The following is a 21,475-nucleotide window of genomic DNA, read 5'->3' as shown; positions in this document are numbered from 1 at the left end:
CACAGTCTAGTCCATGACGTGAAAATATTGACTCATACTTAACCAACAGATCAACCAACTTCCCTCTCCAGTAAGGTGTCAAAGAGTTTGAGTCAGTGTCGATATCTTGGAGCCCCAGGCTAGACAGCGATGAGCTAGCAAGACCATGCAGCATGCAGTGTAGTCGCTCCATTCCGCACAGTTTACTGCTGCAATTTTCCAGTCCTTCAGTGTTCACTTCATTACACTGCTGATCTTTCAGCTGTTGAACTGACATGTCAAGACAGTCAACATCAAAGTCTTCAAGCGCCATGCAGGTGTAAACATCAGCTAGCTTGCAGTTTCGTCTTAGACAGATAGGCTTGTTCGAAGGGTTGATAACTTTAACTGGAGTGCTGCCATCCCCCCATAAAGACACTACTATCCTGCCCACTAACACATTTCTTGGTGCAGTGCGCGCTGTGCTAGGCTCCACAACGACTGTACTGCCCGCAGAAAGGGTTTTGTCACTGAACAACTTTCCCCACACTATATGTTCTTTCATGGGCTCCAAAGTGACAGCATGCTTCAGTTTTACAGTGCCTACTTTTGTAGGGGGATCCGCTCCTTTCCATGACTCAACATTGCTCAAGAGTTGCATCAAAGCACTTGTATCAGGATCTTTGCCTCGTGAGTCAAATACCTTCCCCCAGAAATCACTGGATACTTTCATGTCATGAATGAGATGTTTTATGACATTACTTCCCAAAATTAGGTCAGCATTCTGCCCATCAACAATTAAGGCAGGTACAGAGAAGGAGCAGTTGAATACTTTCATCTGGACGTCACATACTCCCAGTGGGCTTGTTCTTTGACCACCACAGCCAATCAGTGTGAGCATTGTTGGGGCTACATCCCCTGAGGAAAGTACTTTTGCTTCAATGAGTTTGGACAGGGCTTGACAACTAATAGTACAGGCCATAGACCCACTGTCGAGCATTCCTCGAAGCAAAATATCCTGTACCAAGACATCAGTAAAGAACAAGTCATCATTGGTGTTAAGTCTTTGCACATTTTGAAAAATCACTCTCGTTTTGTCATCAACATTATTGCAAAAGTCAGAATAAACAGATTCCCAGTCAATATCCTCACTGTCAGGGGACATTACACTTGGCCCTCCACTAGTCCCCTCCTCATGTGGGCCATCTAGTTTCCCAGCTCATCAGAGTCAGGACTACCCTGTTGAACTTGTGGTTTGTTGGCAGTCCCTGCAGAACAAGCTGATGCTCTGTGGCCAGAGGCATGACAGTTAAAGCACAGACGGTTTATTCGACAGTGTGAAATAGTATCATGACTTGCATCACCACATAATTCGCATGCCGCATTTTGTTTAGGCACAACACTCCTTCCTTTATGCTGAGGTCTGAACACTCTTGTTGTCTGCTGACAAGATCCTTGATCCAAAACTCGTTCCAAAAGACTGATGATTCGACTCAAGGACTGATCCTGAGTAGACTGCTCAGTCACGTAGGGTGGAGGTACCCCAACAGCAGCTGTCTCTAAACCACGACTGTGAGAACACAAAACGTCCGTTGACTGAGCATGACATGCGATGCCATTCACATATGCATTAGACTTGCGTTGTTGAAACTTATCCTCCCTTTGATACTCATCCAGTCTAACCTGCACATCAGCTGCAGTCCATTCATGCAGCGGCTTACACTTAAATATAAGAGACAGTTCTGGATCGGGACAATTCCGGATGAACATTACAGTAACTTCACGAAAGGGGTCATCTAGAGTTTTACCCTGTCTCTTCAGTCCTTCCCCAGCAATGTCAATAGCATTGTGCAGCCTAATCCAGTAGTCGAAAGGTTTCTCATTTTGCAAAGGCAAAGTGGCGTAAAAATCTGCCAAAGGCATGCACGAATACACTGCATCACTACAATGTTGTTTGAGCAGGTCAAAAACTGGCTTTGGACCCTTACTAAGGTCGATCAATGGGTTACTTCTCAGTCCAACCTTCACCACATCACGTGCTCTGCCCTGTAACTTAGTCAGCACTTCATCAGCTTGGTCCTTCAGCGGCACTTCACGTTTTCTCAAATACACTGCTACTGTTTCCACCCACTCATCCACAGAAATCTTCTCCTCCCTATCACCTCTGAAATATGGAGGTTCTTTAATATCCTGCTTAACAATCAAGCTAACTTTTGACAGTTCACTCATATTGAAAGTTGAGTCACTTTGTTTGTTTTGGCCAAACCCCCCTGATTCAAGACAGGTAACAATGTTCTGGCCAATGCTACTGCCTATCTGTTTCACAATGTCATTAATCAGGCTCACGGGTACAGCGTTTAAATCAGATAAATGCACAGAATCATCAGAGACTGCACGAGACTGAGACACAGTAGGTGTCTGCACATCAACACTTCTTGTGTGAATAGGGGTTGAGAAAAGTGGACCAATTTGATCAGCTCTATCCATCTTTGCATGGGCAAACCTCAGTACCCCTCTCCCTCGTCCCATACCGCTCTGACTATTAGAACCCTCCATATCAGAATCAACTATTCAAGTCACAATATTTCTTGCAATTGACAATTTTTTTTTTTTTTTTTTTCTACAATGTAATTCAGAATTTAAGTACTCACACTTCAAAATAGAATTTAAAGTCCTTTGACAAATTAATTCAATTCAAGAATCAAAATATTTCAGTCCACTAAATATACCAGAAGTTTTCACGAATCAGGAATATCTCAGTTCACAGTTCATTTTCTAAAATGGCGAACCTCTCATCCACTCAGTCACGTTTCTGCGATGCACTTGTTGGCCTATCACCCCGGTCACGCCTCCACTCGCGTGTTGCATCATTCCCACGAAGAGCGAAGCCACTGTCACGGCACCAGTTGTAGCGGTGTGTTTTCTGCGTTGTGTAGAAATCAAGGACGAAATACAGGAATTCTTGCCTTCATGTTCTCGTTTATTCTGGATAACACAAACGAACATGCATGAGGACTCGTGCAGCATATAAACCAGCGTGCGGCAGCAATGCACGACGCGCTGTGACTTCTCATACAGACTGGGCCATATACTTTCACAAAAACTCATTTTGAGAACATAACAATAAAACATGTACCTGGATAACACAAACGAACATGCATGAGGACTCGTGCAGCATATAAACCAGCGTGCGGCAGCAATGCACGACGCTGAGAAAGAGAGAATACTACACATAATACAAAAATAATAATAAATCAACGAAACACCTGAGTGTGCATCACAGAGGGATTTAAATCACAATCATACAAATATAATCATGTGAATTCATCTGTTACATGAAATAAGGCCTTAATTGAATCCCTGCAAAAACGTGTGCGACCTACCGCTGTGACTTCTCATACAGACTGGGAAGCAGCAAAGTGCGCCAACCCCCCAAGTCAGCATGGCGGCAGGAAACGCCAAATATGGTCATGGCAAGTGGAATCACAAAATCCTTTCTTACACACCTGCTACATGTTACCAATTGTTTTCTTGGCGACTAAGGTTCCAGCTGCCTTGAGATCATTGACAAGATCCTCCCGTGTAGTTCTTGGCTGATTCCTCACTGTTCTCATGATCATTGAAACTCCACGAGGTGAGATCATGGCATGGAGCCCCAGACCGAGGGAGATTGACAGTTATTTCGTGTTTCTACTAATTATTTGCGAATAATCGCACCAACAGTTGTCACCTTCTCACCAAGCTGCTTGGCGATGGTCTTGTAGCCCATTCCAGCCTTGTGTAGGTCTACAATCTTGTCCCTGACATCCTTGGACAGCTCTTTGGTCTTGGCCATGGTGGAGAGTTTGGAATCTGATTGATTGTTTCTGTGGACAGGTGTCTTTTATACAGGTAACTCTCCCTTTAAGAGAGTGGTCCTATTCTCAGCTCCTTACCTGTATAAAAGACACCTGGGAGCCAGAAATCTTTCTGATTGATAGGGGATCAAATACTTATTTGACTCATTAAAATGCAAATCGATTTAAAACTTTTTTGAAATTTAGTTTTTGTTGTTATTCTGTCTCTCACTGTTCAAATAAACCTACCATTAAAATTATAGAGTGATCATTTATTTGTTAGTGGGCAAACATACAAAATCAGCAGGGGATCAAATTATTTTTCCCCACTGTGTTTTGTCCTATCTGTGCTTGAAAAACGTAACTTCATAAGGTTACAGATTATTTTCTAAAAAAACAAATTCTTAAACCATTTCTCAATAATTAGATTAATATTTTGCCCAAAAACTCATATTTTTAGGAACCTGCATGACTTTATTCCCTGGAACACAAATAGGATTATAATTGAATGTCCTGGCTGCTCTTTTCAATACAATGACAGTGAATGACGACCAGCGCCTCATAAAAATGACAAAAATCACCAGTAAATTATTGATATGTCTGTTACACAAAAAGTAGTTTAACATATTTATTTCTTTATAACAGCATGAAAATAGGTATTTTTCTGAGAACTCTATTCAGTGATGCAACACTAATACTGTGCTAAACACTAATTACCAGGCACTAGAATATGATGCGTTGATGCACTAAAAATGAAGTAATTAGCAGTTTTGGGGGGTTTAAACACATCTGCTTTTAGGAAAACAAGGTTTATTATAGAATGCGCTGGATGCATAATCATAATCACTAGGGGAAGTCGTGGCCTAATGGTTAGAGAGTCGGACTCGTAATCGAAAGGTTGCGGGTTCGAGTCCCCGGCCGGCAGGGATTGTAGGTGGGGGGAGTGAATGTCCAGCGCTCTCTCCACCCTCAATACCACGACTGAGGTGCCCTTGAGCAAGACACCGAACCTCCAACTGCTCCCCGGGCACCGCAGCATAGCTGCCCACTGCTCCGGGTGTGTGTTCACGGTGTGTGTGTGTGTGTGTGTGTGTGCATTTGTTCACTACTCACTGCTGTGTGTGTGCACTTGGATGGGTTAAACGCAGAGCACCAATTTCGTCACGTCACGTCACAATACGTCACGACTAAATGCTATCTTTCTGATGAAATTAATGTTATACCCCACGGGTAGGGGATCTTGAAATAATTAGTGATTTTATGTACCTTTGTAATTTTATCATACATTTACATTTATTCATTTAGCAGATGCTTTTATCCAAAGCGACTTACAATTGAGGAATACAATAAGCGATTAATTGTAAAGAAGCAAAGAGACACAGGAAGTGCTTGCAATACAAAGTTTCAGGCATTGTTCAGGGTAAATACTAACGACATGGAGAGGTTAAGGAAAGAAAGTAAAGTGTTATTTATTTATTTTTAAAGATGAAGTGATGACGGAAGTACAGTATGTATCATACAGTATGTGACTTATGATCAGTTCTGCATGTTTATGTTCTCCTGCCTCAGCAGCTTCATCTTATCATCTGGTCATTGGAGTAGTTGTGGGATTGAGTGTTTGCTTGATCTTCATCTCACTGCTGCTGCTGTGGAGATACAAGAAGAACAAAGGTGTGGAGCAGTTCATAACATGATTAATACAACTGAACAGCAACAAAGCAAAGATAAAGTTTATGATTAAAGACTCATGGGAAGATCTAAATATCAGCATAAAGAGTCACTGTTATCTTAAGTGATCATAATGCTCTTTGTTTCTATTATAGATCATCAGCGTAACATTAACCAGACATCAGTCCCAAATCAATCTGGAGAATCTCAACCAGAAAACTCTCCTCTACAGTCTGGTCAGCCTCCGTAACTAATCGTTTAGATGTGATAATCATTTTGATGTCACTTGATTTTTTTCTCTCCAAGACTGATTTACTTTTCTCCTTTTATCCTCAAATGCTTGTTTGCTGTCCAGCAGATTCTGATCAGATCTGTGATGTTGTGACTGAAGTGAATAAGAGAGACAAAGATTGATTCATAAACCTTATTTAAACACATATTATCACATATCAACAAATATCATTCATTAAATCATATAGCCTTTTTTTTTAAAGGTGATCCGGAGCCACTGGCAGATGTCACATATTCAGAGGTCACTGTCAAGAAAAAGATGGACAAAGGTTAAAATAAATTATCTTAACTTCACCTGAACAATATGATCATATTCAGAAACATTAATTATTTTCTTATTAATTAAATAAAAGTTCATGTTTATTTCTATTTTTTTTTCTAGATGATACCACGGCAGGGCCAAATAATATGACATACTCAGAAGTCAGAAACAAAGCAAAGAAATCTAAAAGCAAAGGTGAGATACTGTTTTTCCTAAAGTATAATATTTCCAACATTTTCTGAATACTTTGACCTCTGTTCTGCATTAGATATTAATACTGCAGGACCCAGTGATCTGGTTTATCCACAGATTCAACGATAGCATTGACAGATGTTGGCCTACTTATATATTTATTTGGCCTATACTATACATTTAATCAATATATCCATTACTATTTTTAATCAATATACTCTTCTGTGATTTCTGTGTTGTTTGGGCCATCGCTCCTTCCTCATATGATCAGTTATTAGTGTAGTTCAAATATCTGTTGTTGTTTATCAGGGAAGAGCAGTGAGTCTGGAGACACTTTGTACTCTGAACTGAAGCACAACACAGACAGAGGTGAGAGAAACACAAGCTTCATCACTATTACAGTCAAACCACTGACCTTAAATATGAAACATCACCGTTTCTGCTACAGATCACAAAAGTCATGTGACTCATTTAGGAAAATCATGTATTTCATCATTATTTCATTGTTATTTATCATTTGTGTTCATCAGGTGCTGATGCTGGTGATGCAGCCTATGCTCAACCTGTTAGGAAGAAGAATAAAACCCGTAAGAATTCTGTTACAATTCTACAATAATTTTACGATAACTGAAAATGCCTGCAGATTGTGGCATTGATTCTTTAACATAATAAATCTGCTTTAAGCGATTCAGTTCAGTTATTTGTGATGATCAGAGGTTTACTGTGAACTTAAACTGTAAATCGTCAACAGAATGAGCTCACATCACCTGCATAACGCACGGTCTTTTATCTGTATTTTCTGTTTAAAGGTCCTTAAGTGCAGTGAAGACAGCAGACGACTAAAAGAGATTCACAGCAGCAGACACAGTAACGCTTGCAATGCTTAAAGCAGTGGTTCTCCATTCCAGTCCTGGGGGCCCCTGCTCTACTCACCCTCATGTCGTTCCAAACCCGTAAGACCTTCGTTCATCTTCAGAGCACAAGTTAAGATATTTTTGATGAATTCTGAGAGCCCTCTGACCCTCACATAGACAGCAAGGATCCTGACACGATCAAGGCTCAGAAACATAGCGAGGACATTGTTCAAATAATCCATGTGATCAGAGGTTCAACCGTCATTTTTCAAAGCTACGAGAATAGTTTTTGTGCGCAAAGAAACCAAAAATAATGACTTTATTCAACACTCCATCTCCTCCCTATAACGCCATTTTGGAGAGAATCACATACATAAACAACATATGCAACGTTTGTACGCGGATACATCATTTACGTTCAGATCAAAGCGTAAACAACCTATTTGTGTTCATATGTTGCATAAGTTGTTTACGTATGGGATTCTCTCCAAAATGCTGTCTATGGAGGGTCAGAGAGCTCACAGATTTCATCAAAAATGTCTTAATTTGTGTTCCAAAGATGAACAAAGGTCTTGCAGGTTTGGAACGACATGAGGGCGAGTAATTTTTGTGTGAGCTATCCCTTTAAGAAATGAGTGAACTGCTTCTGCACATGCTTGATTAAAATACTTTAGAGATGTATATGCACTGTTGTCTTTACACATATTACGTAAGCAAAACAAATGCCTCTCTAGCATATACATTTTTTCTACAGTGTTAGATCATGCCTCCATGCCAAATAATTAAGATCCAGCCCCGGATGCCTGATCCCATCACAAATGATCTGTTTTGTCTGGTAACAGAACAACTCTTCAACAAAGTAGTCTAATACCCAAACCCTGTTAACAGCAGGTCTTGGCTGGTACCCCAAAATACCCAAAACTGTAATAAGTCTTCTTTCAGCCAAGGAAAAGGCTTATTTGTGTATGTTTCAATGCTTAGACTTCATCTGAACAGCACAAATTCAACAAGTACTGTTATACCAAATCTGCTTCACAACAACATCCCATAAACCTTGAGTTTCCATAAACATCTCTTATTCTTGAAGACGAACAGCCCTTGAAACCACACAGTCGTAAGACTAAACAACAATGGGAAAATAACATAAAAACAATAAAATAATATAAATGACTAATCAATTTATAAATCAGTGAAAAGGGTATATAAATGACTATAATGATTATTATAAATGATTATATGATTCAATTGTATAATAAAATGATTAAATGATAAATGATTATAAATGAATATAAAATAAAGTAAAACTCAACACAAATGTATGGTTGCTCTCTTAAAGCAAAACACACAGTTTGCATTTGATGATCCTCGGATCTTTCTCCAGTGAGCACTTACGTTTAACACAACTCTAGGAGGAAATGCTCTAAAGTTATTGTTACATTACTATATAAAAACTGTGCTGCCAATAGAACCAATAGAAAAAAGGGTTTGATTAATAGATGTAAATACAGTGCATTTTGTTTTGTTATAAAATTGTGCTTGTGTTTTTGCCAAAACAATGAGACAGATGATTTTTCTTGCTTGCATATATTTTCTTATATACAGCTTTTTATTTCATATATTTACAGATATTTCATGCATGCTGTTTTTTGTTGTTGTTGTTTTGCTGCAGTTAATGAAGTGTGATATTTATATTTGATAAATATACACATGAAAGCAAACTTTTCTTTTTTCACATTTCTTAACCTTAAGAGTAATTTTAACCATAGATCAATGTAGTTCTGTTGCACTAAACACATCAGGCTTTTTTGTTCTGAATGTTGAGATTGCAGGTCACCCTGCATTAATTGAGCGTGGCACCAGTGTGCTCAGTGGTAGGTGGCGAGGAGCGCTGGTATCTTTCAGAAGAGTAACATCCTCAGAGAGAGCAGAATATGCGTTGTTCATCTTGTTGGACGTTGTTGAGACCGTTATCTTCATTGTGAGACTCTGTAAAAGTTTGAGTGAACTATTGAAACGTTTATTATTCTCTCCCTCATGTTCTTTTCTCCTCTCCTTCGCTGTGTGTGATAGACCATTTATGTAATCTATTTAACAAGCAGCTTGGCTTATGAATGCTAGGTAGCCAAGCCACTTGTTAAATAGATTACATAAATAGATTACAACTAACCTCAAAACAGGAGAAGAACATGTCGAAAATAAATGGCACCTAGCCGGTGCCATTTATTTTTGACATGTTCTTCTCCTGTTTTGAGGTTAGTTAAGGAGTAAGGGACGTGCTTGTATTTTCTTTCATTTTCTTTTTGTTAGAACACTTTTTACTCTTTGTGTGAACCGCCTACAGAACAGATTGTATTACCTTATCCTCACAATAAAAACAAGAACCCGAGGAGGTTTCTAAAAAAGTAACCTGCTGACTATCACTCTTTATTTTACGTTTCACCCTGAACCCTTGACCCGGGGTCATAACATTACAGAAAGTGGAAGAAGACAAAGTAGAAATAGAATAGAAAACGAGTAGTTTGAATGTTTGTTGTTTATTAAAGTGCCTTTATACTGAGAGAGAGAGAAGAGAAAACACTCCTTATGCTGTGTGTAAACTTTTAATAGTAATAAAGTAATAAATGTAAAAAATTATTAATACATTTCTTATGTATAATTTATTTTTCTACTTATTTATTTATCAGTTATTTTATTTACTACTTCATTTTTTTTGTCACTTAATTTGTTTTTTACTTATTTTGTTACTTATTTATTACTTTTTATGACCTATTTATTATTTATTACTTTTACCTTGCACATCCACTCCCCCATTAGCTGAAACTGCTTTGATTCAAACTCAGCATTTAACAGTGATATAAAATTGTCTTCCTTATTTTTCTGTTTCATTATAAAAATTCATAAATAATAAAGAAAATAATCACAAAACAGACATTACTATATGTGACTATGAGTGTATCCAGTGCTGGACTGGGACAAAAAAAATCAGCCCTGGCAGTTTTTCATGAAATAAAACAATGTTTTTGTACAATTTGTGGTTGCATTTTAATATTTATTTTCTTCATGTAATCTTTTTTCTTTTTATACAGTGTTTCATTGTTATTAGAAAAGGAAAGTTTAGATTTTTTCAAGTTTCAAATGATTTTATGATTCATTAATATTAATAAAGGGAGACATATGGAATATTTCAGCTTTTATAGAACAATCTAGTCTATATAATGTTTGTCAGCTCTACTTTAGGTTTTTCCATAAGTAGTTTTGGACATATTACCCATTTTATATAAGGTATAGACCCACTTCATGAACGGTCCAGATCGGGTCCGGGCCGGAATAACCACTTTATTAGCGAATACCGGTCTGGACTGGATCTGGTCCAGGGGCCGGTTGCACCAGCTGGCCATACACCCCTGTTGTAAGACTAGGCTGGACGTAAAATGCGCTTTAAGTCGTGCATAGAATTTATACCCGTTGCACCATCCCTGCGTAGTGCTACGTCTAACACTAAATCTTACGCCTAGTCAGAGGTAGGTGTAAAGTGAAAAGTCATGATTTGCTCGGACCGGATTAGTTTTTTTGTATTCATGTCTGTTAGATAATTATTACTGCAGATGTGAACTGTAATGTGTATGATCTTTTCAGGCAGGATAAGCGATATCAATCGCAGAGCTCGGTGTTCAAATTCTGTCAGTTTTATCACATAATGCAAACTATAAATGTGATTTTCCAGCCACAGAAAGATGTCAGTAAAACACACAATGTCACGTAAAGTCACATTTGGCTACCTCAGGAAAGACAATCATTGTACATATTCAATAGTCAGCTAGAAAAAAAGAACTAGAGAGAAGCATTGTATTGCATTCATTATATTTTACTTAACCTGCCGCCTTCATTTTTATTGTTTGTTTGAAGAAGTCTGTCATGGGAACGTGCAGGGAGACTATATAAAAACGCGGACTTGTTAGAAAATGTTTACTCCATGAAATCATGGCGCAGTGGCTTCACTTCCCAGCCAACATTTCCATGTGGGCCCCATGTGGGTTTTTGATGGCCTGTCACTTGGGCCCTGCATGGGCAACCCAAATGGGACCCATACAATGTTTGTCCATCGGCTCCACTTGGGCCCCATGTGTGTTAGCCCATAGGGGCACATTATGGGTCCATAGGGGGCTCTAAGTGGACCCATGTAGATTTTTATTATATGGGCCCACATGAGTCCCAAATGGGTTCTAGTAATTGGGGCAAAAGTGGGCCACATACAGAACCCTTATCGGGCCCAAATGGGTGACCACACTGAACCCACAAATAGCCCATATATGGAGTTTTTGTGGGACCACAGTGGGTCAGAACTGGGCCCCATTTATATTTCTTTATTAATTTCTCTGGATAAAATGAATGTGCTAATATGCAATAAAACTCTAAATTACGTTTTTTGGCCTAATATCGATTGATTTTATGTGGTGCTCAATACATTTTAAATTACATATGTTTTAAAACATATGTTAAAATATTTCAACTTTTAAGAAAATGACTTGGAATCTCTAAAAAACATTTTTTATTATTGATAAAAACTGGATGAAATGGTATTATTCCTGGGCCTGTGCAGACTTCTCAGCTTCATACCTAAAAAAACAGTAAAGAAAAACAGAAAAGGCAATTATTTTAAAATACTACTAAAACATTCCCAAGCATTAAAAAGCATGCATGGTTATAATTAAGCCGTGCCAGTACTTCATATTTCTGCCTAAATGACAAATCTGTCACTTAAAGGGATAATTATACTACTAAAGACAATATGAACAAGTTAAAAGCGACACTATTCAGTTTAGAAATGTAATTATGTTCAAGGAACTATTTTTGTTGCGAGATAGCCTACACAACAATGCAATTGATTTCAAAAGAGTGTATCACCATAAAATGTTTATTGTCAAAGTAACAGTAACTTACTGGCAACAATTATCCAGTGGTTGCTGTATTTCATACCACAGTAAAATTACTGTGAAACTAAGTACAGTAGTTTTAAGTGTACTATTATTATAATTTTTATAATAATTGGTCTTAATTGATAAAACAAATGAGACAACTGCAAGTGTTTTAAAGTTCACCTACTTACCTATTTAACGTACTCGTACAACTTTTCATCTTCACGAGTCTCCCAATTGGTCTGCTAGTGCCGCTGCGGGAGGAAAATACTAGTTTAGTATTAGTAAAATACTAGTTTAGGGAAGTCGTGGCCTAATGGTTAGAGAGTCGGACTTGTAATCCAAAGGTTGCGGGTTCGAGTCTCGGGCCGGCAGGTATTGTAGGTGGGGGGAGTGAATGTCCAGCGCTCTCTCCACCCTCAATACCACGACTGAGGTGCCCTTGAGCAAGGCACCGAACCCCCAACTGCTCCCCGGCGCCGCAGCATAAATGACTGCCCACTGCTCCGGGTGTGTGTTCACGGTGTGTGTGTGTGTGTTCACTGCTGTGTGTGTGTGTGTGTGTGTGTGTGTTCACTGCTGTGTTTGTGTGTTCACTGCTGTGTGTGTGTGTGTTCACTGCTGTGTGTGTGTGTGTGTGTTCACTGCTGTGTGTGTGCACGTTGGATGGGTTAAATGCAGAGCACGAATTCCGAGTATGGGTCACCATACTTGGCTGAATGCCACTTCACTTCACTCACTTCACTACTAAGAAAGTGAGCAAGTAAAATTACAATAATACGATGATGATGAAGAAAACTGTATACATGTATTTTAACGTATACCTACCAATTTATCATACTCTTAGGACTCCTAACGAGTCTCCCCCTGGTCTGACAGCCATGCTATGGGAGGAAAAGGCAAGTTAGCACAGCTTGACTCAGAAACTGAGCATTTGCTCACATATTCTTACAAAATTAATGTAGCTTTATATCTGGAAAACATCATCAGAATAAAATGCATAGAGAGATAAAAAAAAAGTTGAAAATTAAAGTCAACTTACCACACTCTTATGAGCTTTCATCTTCACAATAAATCCGTCATCGCATGGGGAGATGTTTGGTAACACCTAAAACTTAATAACACTTAAAATGCAACTCATTACACTCTCTGTTTTGGGGTGATGGACATAAATAAATCAGACATTATTTTTAATCACAACTTGTTGATACTTTACTACATGTTAGGTGTGGATAAATTTATGTATTATTCATGCAACAATGCTTATTACTGTAATAGCTTAATAAGTATTGCTATATGTATGATGAGAGCGTTGTCTGTTGCTCTTATGAATGTTTTAGCATGATTTTTGTAAAAGATTAACTAGCAAACTGAATGATGCAAACTGAATGCATAGCAATCTTCATGACCAGTGTTTGCATATTTCATTCTGCAACCAATAAGTTTTATGCTCCCCACAAAGACGCTTATAATAGCTGGATCTGGCAACACGGTGGAGGCTGCACCCGCGCCCTCACTAGCAACTCTCTCTCTCAAGCCCCATTCAGTGAAATAGCTGTCTGACTAACACATCCGACACGTTTGCCCACAAAGATAGCATTTGTAATCTATTATGAAGCAGACGTGCCTGTATGCGCTCACTTTAAAAGATTTTTTATTGAAGTGGAAACGTTATATGGGTGATTGCATTACACGCAGAAACATTCGAGCATAAACTTGTTTTCAGCTTCTGCCCCGTGATTGTATAAATAAAACATCGTACTAAAAGTTTGGTTAACTGTCAACATTTTAATTTTTAACTGTTTAGCTACTATAGTTCAATCGCGACAGGCTTCGTTAAGTTTCATTAGTGTCGGCTCTGCCATTACTGAATTTTCAAATATTAAAAAAAAATATCCAATTATATAAAAGCAGCAGTAATTCGGCTAATATAAAATGAAATATAAATATCTTACCATGATAGATTAGAGAGTTTATCCATTGACACGGTGGTGCCCGACCGTGTTGAAGTGGAGAGTAGCAACCTTTGTTGTTGTTGTTGTTTTTTCAAATGAGAAGGGGCGGGAAGACATGCACGCCAATCATCGCATGACGCAATGACTGCATAACACTAGTGCTTTTAGATTATAAATACCCTTTGAGATACTTATAAATAAAATAAAATGAGATTATTCATAAAGTAAATGGTCTTGGATTGTTATACACAGAACATTATGACATAATCCTTCAGGATATAAAAAACACATGAAATACATAAAATTAAATCAATTTTTTTCATTGTTAAGGTTAGTTACCCATAATTGCATAAAAAAAAATCAATTGTAAAAAAAAATTATAATTATAAATATATCCTAATACAGCCTAAATGTGGCCCATATGGGACCCACAAATAAACAATAATGGGCAACCTAACTGGGGCCCACAAGTTTATCCAAACCTGGACCCACATTCAGCCCATCAGTGTGCCCACTCTGAGCCCATGCCCAGTTGATGCCCATATAGCCCAGATAAATCCCATGTGGGGCCCACATGGACATGTTGGCTGGGTTTTTATGATGTCTTGAGCAATTCAGTTCTATATTAGTAGTTGTAGCCATTGCAGCGTGGACATCGTCTCCGCTATATATAACTGCGGGAGAATGTGTCAGTGTGGAAGCGCATCATCTACGCCAAGTGTAGTTGTGCCTGATCGTAGTTTTAGTTTGGGCTACAGGTGTATATTTTTATCGTAAAGCTGGACGTTGCAAAGCCCAGCATAGGGCTTGCACCCAGCTTTTTCACATCTAGCTGGTGCAACCGGCCCCAGATCTGTAATCCTTATCTGTTCCGGATCCGTTGCGCTGTGCAAGTGTACTCCGATACAGACCCGTTTTGCTTGTGGTACCTCTGGGCCGGATCCGATCCAGAGTCATTTTGATATCTGGGGTGGATCTGGAAACACAGAGGCTGCATCAGCGCTCACACTCGAGGCTGATTTAAGGCTGATTTCACAACTCCCTCAAGCCTCGTTCACTCCGCCAGCTTCTCGCAGCGATCATGTTCATACCACAGACGCTAAACACAGTTCGTCTAAACTGAATTATACATGTCATGCTGACATTCATATGAGGAGTATAACAGCAAATTAGTCATTCAGAAAACAAATTTTATTTTTGAACATGAAAAATATACTGAGACTCGGACCTCAGTGACCTCATAGCTGACTACGGGCCTGCCCTTGCTGTCTTTGGCAGGTCAGAGGGGGGGAGGTTGTTGTTGTTGTCTTTAAAACAGGTCTATTCATTTATACTGTTATTAGCACATGTTGAAGTATATTCTTCTCTTGTCTCTTAGAGAATATACGCTTTTAATGCAGCGTTAGAAAAGTCCATCAGTTTTTTTTTACTTTCACTTTCTGCATGACTGAAGTTAAGACATTCACCGGCATAACTATTGCGCAAAGTTTGCACGTTGCTTTTGTGATATCCATTGGCTCACCTTCATGGTTTAAAACAGAAATATTTCCAGTATTGCAACATAACTGCAACCTCCCATGCATATGTATCTTAAACACAGGGATACATGAAAGAGGAATCAAATCGGTATGCGGCGCTGTCTGAAACATGTCTCTATGGTTGTGCTGTACTGGCACTGTAACGGGGCTGACGAGACGTGAGACATGCGGATCCATATGCAAAGCTTTATTATACAACATGGTCATACAGGCAGGGTCAGGAGACAGCAAACAGGTATGGCAGAGGCAAGACAGAGCAATCCGAGGAGCAAGCGTGGGTCGACGAACGGCGAACAGTATCCAAAGGGGCAAGGCAGAGAGATAATCCAGAAACGAAAGCAATAATCCAAACGGGGAGCGAACACAGTCCAAACGGCAAGGAAAAGGGGTAAATCCAGTAAACACGGGCAGGGTCAGACACGGCAGGAAAACAAGGCAAGACTAGAACAATGGCTCTGTAAAGTTGCTATCGCTGGGTTAGTGATAAACGCTAACAATACTCGGCCCTGAGCAAGAGCAAGTCCCAGGCTTATATGGTGTGTGGTGGTCATTGGAAAATGGTGATCAGGTGTGTGTGATGTGTGAATGGTGACAGCTGTGATCTGTGCAGTGGATTGTGGGAAATGGAGTCCAATGTGCTGTGAGTGTAAAAGTCACTGTGGTGAACGGGTGACCTCTAGTGGTGGTTGACAGGGAGAGCATGGACCGGATTCGTGACATAGCCCCCCCCCAAGGAGCGGCTTCCAGACGCTCCTACACAATCCAGGAGGGCGGTGGAGCGGAGGCGGAACAGGGGGAGGGACGGAGGGCCAGGTCCTTGAGGAAGTGGGAAGACCGGGGACAGAGGCAGAACCGGCAGAGCAGGAAACCAGGGCGGAGCCAGAGGCCAGTTCAGGACCGACAGAGCAGAGGCCCACCAGGGCGGAGCAGACAGCACGGGAGCCCACCAGGGCGAAGTAGACGGGACCGGAGCCCACCAGGGCGGAGCAGACGGGACCGGAGCCCACCAGGGTGGAGCAGACGGGACCGGAGCCCACCAGGGTGGAGCAGAAGACCACCAGACTAGAGCAGAAGACCACCACGGCGGGGCAGATAACCACCAGGCCAGAGCAGAGGACCACCACGGCGGAGCAGATGACCACCAGACCCGAGCAGAAGACCACCACGGTGGGGCAGACGACCACCAGACCCGGGCAGAAGACCCCCATGGCAGAGCAGACGACCACCAGACCCGAGCAGAAGACCACCACAGGGAGGCAGACAGGGCAGGAACCCATGACAGAGACTGGGATCTGGGGAGAACAAGGACAGACAACACAGAGAGAGCAGAGACAGACAACACTGGGAGAGTCTTCGTTGCAGGGCAGGACGGGACCAGAGCCCACCTGGGCGGAGCAGGAGACCCCCAGAGCCAGACAACTGACCACCACGGCGGAGTAGACGGAGCCGGAGCCCACCAGTGTGGCGTAGATAGGGCAGAGTATCTCCACGGCAGAGCGGACTGGTCAGGAAGCCATGACAGGATCAGGGATCTGGGGAGAACAGAGACAGACACCACAGAGAGAGTCCCCATGGTCACAGGAGCCGTGACCGAGCAGGTCGAGAGTTCATGGACGGTCTCTATGGCTGTAGCAGGACAGGGCGAGAGCTCACAGACGGCCTCTTTAGCCGTGACAGGACAGGGCGAGAGCTCACAGACGGCCTCTTTAGCCGTGACAGGACAGGGCGAGAGCTCACAGACGGCCTCTTTAGCCGTGACAGGACAGGGCGAGAGCTCACAGACGGCCTCTTTAGCCGTGACAGGACAGGGCGTGAGCTCACAGACGGCCTCTTTAGCCGTGACAGGACAGGGCAAGAGCTCACAGACGGCCTCTTGAGCGGTGACAGGACAGGGCGTGAGCTCACAGACGGCCTCTTTAGCCGTGACAGAACAGGGCGTGAGCTCACAGACGGCCTCTTTAGCCGTGACAGGACAGGGCGTGAGCTCACAGACGGCCTCTTTGGCCGTGACAGGACAGGGTGTGAGTTCAGGGGCGGCCTTCATGACCGTGACAGGGCAGACAGTGAGTTCAGAAACGGCCTCCATGGCTGTGACAGGGCAGACAGTGAGTTCAGGAACGGCCTCCATGGCCGTGACAGGGCAGACAGTGAGTTCAGGAACGGCCTCCATGGCCGTGACAGGGCAGACAGTGAGTTCAGGGACGGGTGCCACCACTTCGGGAGGTTCTGCAGCGGAAGCCGCCACCTCTGGAGGCACTGGAGCAGACTCGTGGACAGGAGAGGCCTCAGGAGCACAGTGTGCAGCCCACACACTCAAAATGGCAACCGCCATAACGGGAAGTACTGAGGTCAGGGGAACAGTCTCTGTAACAGACAGGGTTGAGGCCCTGGGAATGCCAGCTACTCGCACTGACATCAGTGGTGGGTCCATCACACTGGATATCAGACAGGGAACTTGAAGGACTGACCTTAAATCCTTGGGTGTGACAGACTCTGGCTGGAGCACTGTGACGTGGTGTGACTCTGGCTTGGCAGCGGAGACGTGGTGTGACTCTGGCTTGGCAGCGACGACGTGAGCAGACTCTGGCTTGGCAGCGACGACGTGAGCAGACTCTGGCTTGGCAGCGACGACGTGAGCAGACTCTGGCTTGGCAGCGACGACGTGAGCAGACTCTGGCTTGGCAGCGACGACGTGAGCAGACTCTGGCTTGGCAGCGACGACGTGAGCAGACTCTGGCTTGGCAGCGACGACGTGAGCAGACTCTGGCTTGGCAGCGACGACGTGAGCAGACTCTGGCTTGGCAGCGACGACGTGAAGGGGTGTTGTTGTTGCCGCCATTTTGTGAGTGAGTGCGGTGTTGCATTCCTCCGCGACACCCACAGTGAACGGAGAGCCCACACACAGCAAGGCATAGTCCATAAATTGACTGAGAGATGAACGGGGACCCTCGCGGATTAACTGAGTCTTGAGCGGCTGATTAATGCCCTCACAGAAAAAGTCTATGAGTGCGTAGTCCGGCAGATCAGAAAAATAGGCAAGGTCTAAATACTCCTGAATATAATCCTCGAGCGGTCGCAAGCCCTGCTCGAGGGTTAATAACAGCCGTGCAGAGTCCATACCTGGCCAATGTTCTCTTGAAAAGCCGCTGGATCCTTGTGAGGCCGAGTATTCTGTAACGGGGCTGACGAGACGTGAGACATGCGGATCCATATGCAAAGCTTTATTATACAACATGGTCATACAGGCAGGGTCAGGAGACAGCAAACAGGTATGGCAGAGGCAAGACAGAGCAATCCGAGGAGCAAGCGTGGGTCGACGAACGGCGAACAGTATCCAAAGGGGCAAGGCAGAGAGAGAATCCAGAAACGAAAGCAATAATCCAAACGGGGAGCGAACACAGTCCAAACGGCAAGGAAAAGGGGTAAATCCAGTAAACACGGGCAGGGTCAGACACGGCAGGAAAACAAGGCAAGACTAGAACAATGGCTCTGTAAAGTTGCTATCGCTGGGTTAGTGATAAACGCTAACAATACTCGGCCCTGAGCATGAGCAAGTCCCAGGCTTATATGGTGTGTGGTGGTCATTGGAAAATGGTGATCAGGTGTGTGTGATGTGTGAATGGTGACAGCTGTGATCTGTGCAGTGGATTGTGGGAAATGGAGTCCAATGTGCTGTGAGTGTAAAAGTCACTGTGGTGAACGGGTGACCTCTAGTGGTGGTTGACAGGGAGAGCATGGACCGGATTCGTGACAGGCACACACCCGAAGCGCGCACAAGCATAGAGACGTGTTTCAGACCGATTTGATCAACTGCGATCCGTTTAAGCCCTAATAGCCTATATGACAGATGAGAGCAATCTTTTATTTACTAATTTAACATGAAATTGTCAAATTGCTACTCGATATCAATCGCATACAACGAAAATACAGGATAATTAGAAAAATAATTTACGCACAATAAATAACAGAGCGTCATATCCATACACATTTTCCCTAGAACTTTCTCGCGACCCGGTGGTTGGGGACCTCTGCTGTAATCCATGATTTTTACCACCCCAACCCCATAAAAATCACAATAACTCATGAGCATTAGTTCTGATAATATTCTTTTTAATTGTTGAACATTTTATTTTTAAAAGTACAAATTACAAGTCTTGATCTCTAGGATGAACTAGCTGAAAAAAGGGCATCGCCACAGTCCCCTGGGCACTTTGTATCATGGCAAAACATACACATACTGAAAAGTTAAAACATACACATACTGGTGTTAAAAATTCCGCTTTGATGACAGCAATAAATTACATTTTAAAATATAATCAAATAGAAAACATTTATTCTAAATAGTAAAAAATATTTCAAAATTGTACTTTTTTTTGCTGTACTTTGGATCAAATAAATTCAGGCTTGGTGAGCAGAAGTAGCTTCTTTAAAAAAATCTTACTGTTTAAAAACTTTTGACTGGTAGTGTTAATAAAATGAAACAATACAGTAAAAATTAGTTTGTGATGTTGTGTTAAATTTCAGTCATGTTGACAGTCAAAGTTGAAAAAGCTCTCCGATGAGAAACAGCAGGAAGGGATTCAGACAGATCCTTTTCTTTGAACCCTCTTTCCAGAATTCCAGCTGATCTGTGACTTTCAATGCATTTGGTGCCACAAAGATTGACTGTCTGAATGAACCTGCAAGCACAAGAAAAATTAAAAAAGCATTATTTTTCAAAGCAGTGTCAAACTTGGTACTGTATGCACTTGGATGCTAATAAAAATGTTATATACTACATCTGAACGCACCTACAAGAAAAGGTACATAATTAGTTGATAATCCATCACATTCAAATTATTAAAGCTCCATTGTGAATGTTACGTTTTGCTTATTTAGATGTTTATAGACATATATGTGAATGTGATGCATGTGTACATCAAAGTGAAAATTAAGTGCATTTCCAACTCTGAACTCAGTCCCCAAGTAAATTCGGTTATTACATAAACAAATAGCAAAACGAGTTGTGCGGTGTCCCCACCACTTTTCAAAGCAAAGTTACGCCGCTGGGTAAATGTGTGGACTTTTTGCATGGTCATAACGCGATACTGGGTTGATTTGTAGTGCAGTCATCAGCCCCGTCTAAAAGCTGAAGACCCATGTCACAACATGATTTAAAACGGTTTTATTTATTTATTTCAAACGGTAGCAGGTCTATATATAATAGAAGTTAGCTTAGGCTAATGTCAATGTTAGGCTAACGTTAGCAGCTGTTCTACTAACTAATTTCAATGCATATGCTTACATTTTAGCACAAGCCGTGCAACTCAGAAACAACGAAATCATTAAAATAATGATCTCATTAAAAAGGAAAAGATTGATACCCTTACCTGTTTGAAGGTGCACACGCATCAGGTGAACCGAGCCTCGCTGGTGACGTCACTTCCGCTGAAGATGAGCGTGGTTTTTGGACGCATCTGCTCTCCACTGAAGATAATGGGAAGGATTGCGTATCATATGCACGCAAAATTGACTTTTGGCGTATGCATTATACGCAATTGGAAAGTGTAAAGCGGTGTTATTTATACACAGATTGATGAGAACGGGTTGGTTGAAGAAACAATACAAGATCAGTTATTGTGACTGACTATAAAAAAATAGAGATATGATGCTTCAACCTTATTTGGCCCATTTTACCAGATGGCCCATTTTAGCTGACTTCACCCTACCCTTTAAAATCCAATATGAGTTTATATTTTAGTTTAATTTGGTCAACTCTCTTTGTCTGAGTTGCAAGGTGTCAGGTCTGATAAAAGCCCACGCATGGGCGACTGGATTTTTCAAGTGTTTTAATGGAAATGGCAGATGAGGGATGAAACAGGGAGGTTCGCAAGGCTTGGACGAATGTCCGCCAGAGAACGTCAAAAATGCGGACGTTAGTGGACGTCCTCAAAACGTCTTCCAGCGAACGTTACAAAGCAGACGTCCTGCGGACCTAAACAGACGTTCGGAACGTCTGGGGGACG

General features: G+C 41.8%; 1 protein-coding gene across 1 annotated transcript; it reads left to right on the top strand.

Moving 5' to 3' along the window:
• Positions 1-5,229: 5,229 nt before the first annotated feature.
• LOC306876119 (uncharacterized protein) lies at positions 5,230-9,457 on the top strand (the record flags this gene model as incomplete). The annotated part of the gene is made up of 10 exons (XM_079427065.1): positions 5,230-5,251; positions 5,364-5,465; positions 5,618-5,698; positions 5,957-6,022; positions 6,136-6,210; positions 6,284-6,347; positions 6,517-6,576; positions 6,738-6,794; positions 7,017-9,182; positions 9,272-9,457. The coding sequence occupies 6 exons, from the start codon at positions 5,230-5,232 to the stop codon at positions 6,334-6,336; spliced, it is 399 nt and encodes a 132-aa protein (XP_079283191.1). The 3' UTR covers positions 6,337-6,347; positions 6,517-6,576; positions 6,738-6,794; positions 7,017-9,182; positions 9,272-9,457.
• Positions 9,458-21,475: the final 12,018 nt, after the last annotated feature.

Source organism: Barbus barbus (assembly GCF_936440315.1).
Source record: "Barbus barbus genome assembly, chromosome: 1".
NCBI classification, from domain to species: domain Eukaryota; kingdom Metazoa; phylum Chordata; class Actinopteri; order Cypriniformes; family Cyprinidae; genus Barbus; species Barbus barbus.
The sequence above is the reverse complement of the archived record's forward strand: the minus strand, read 5'-3'. Positions and strand labels throughout refer to the sequence as shown.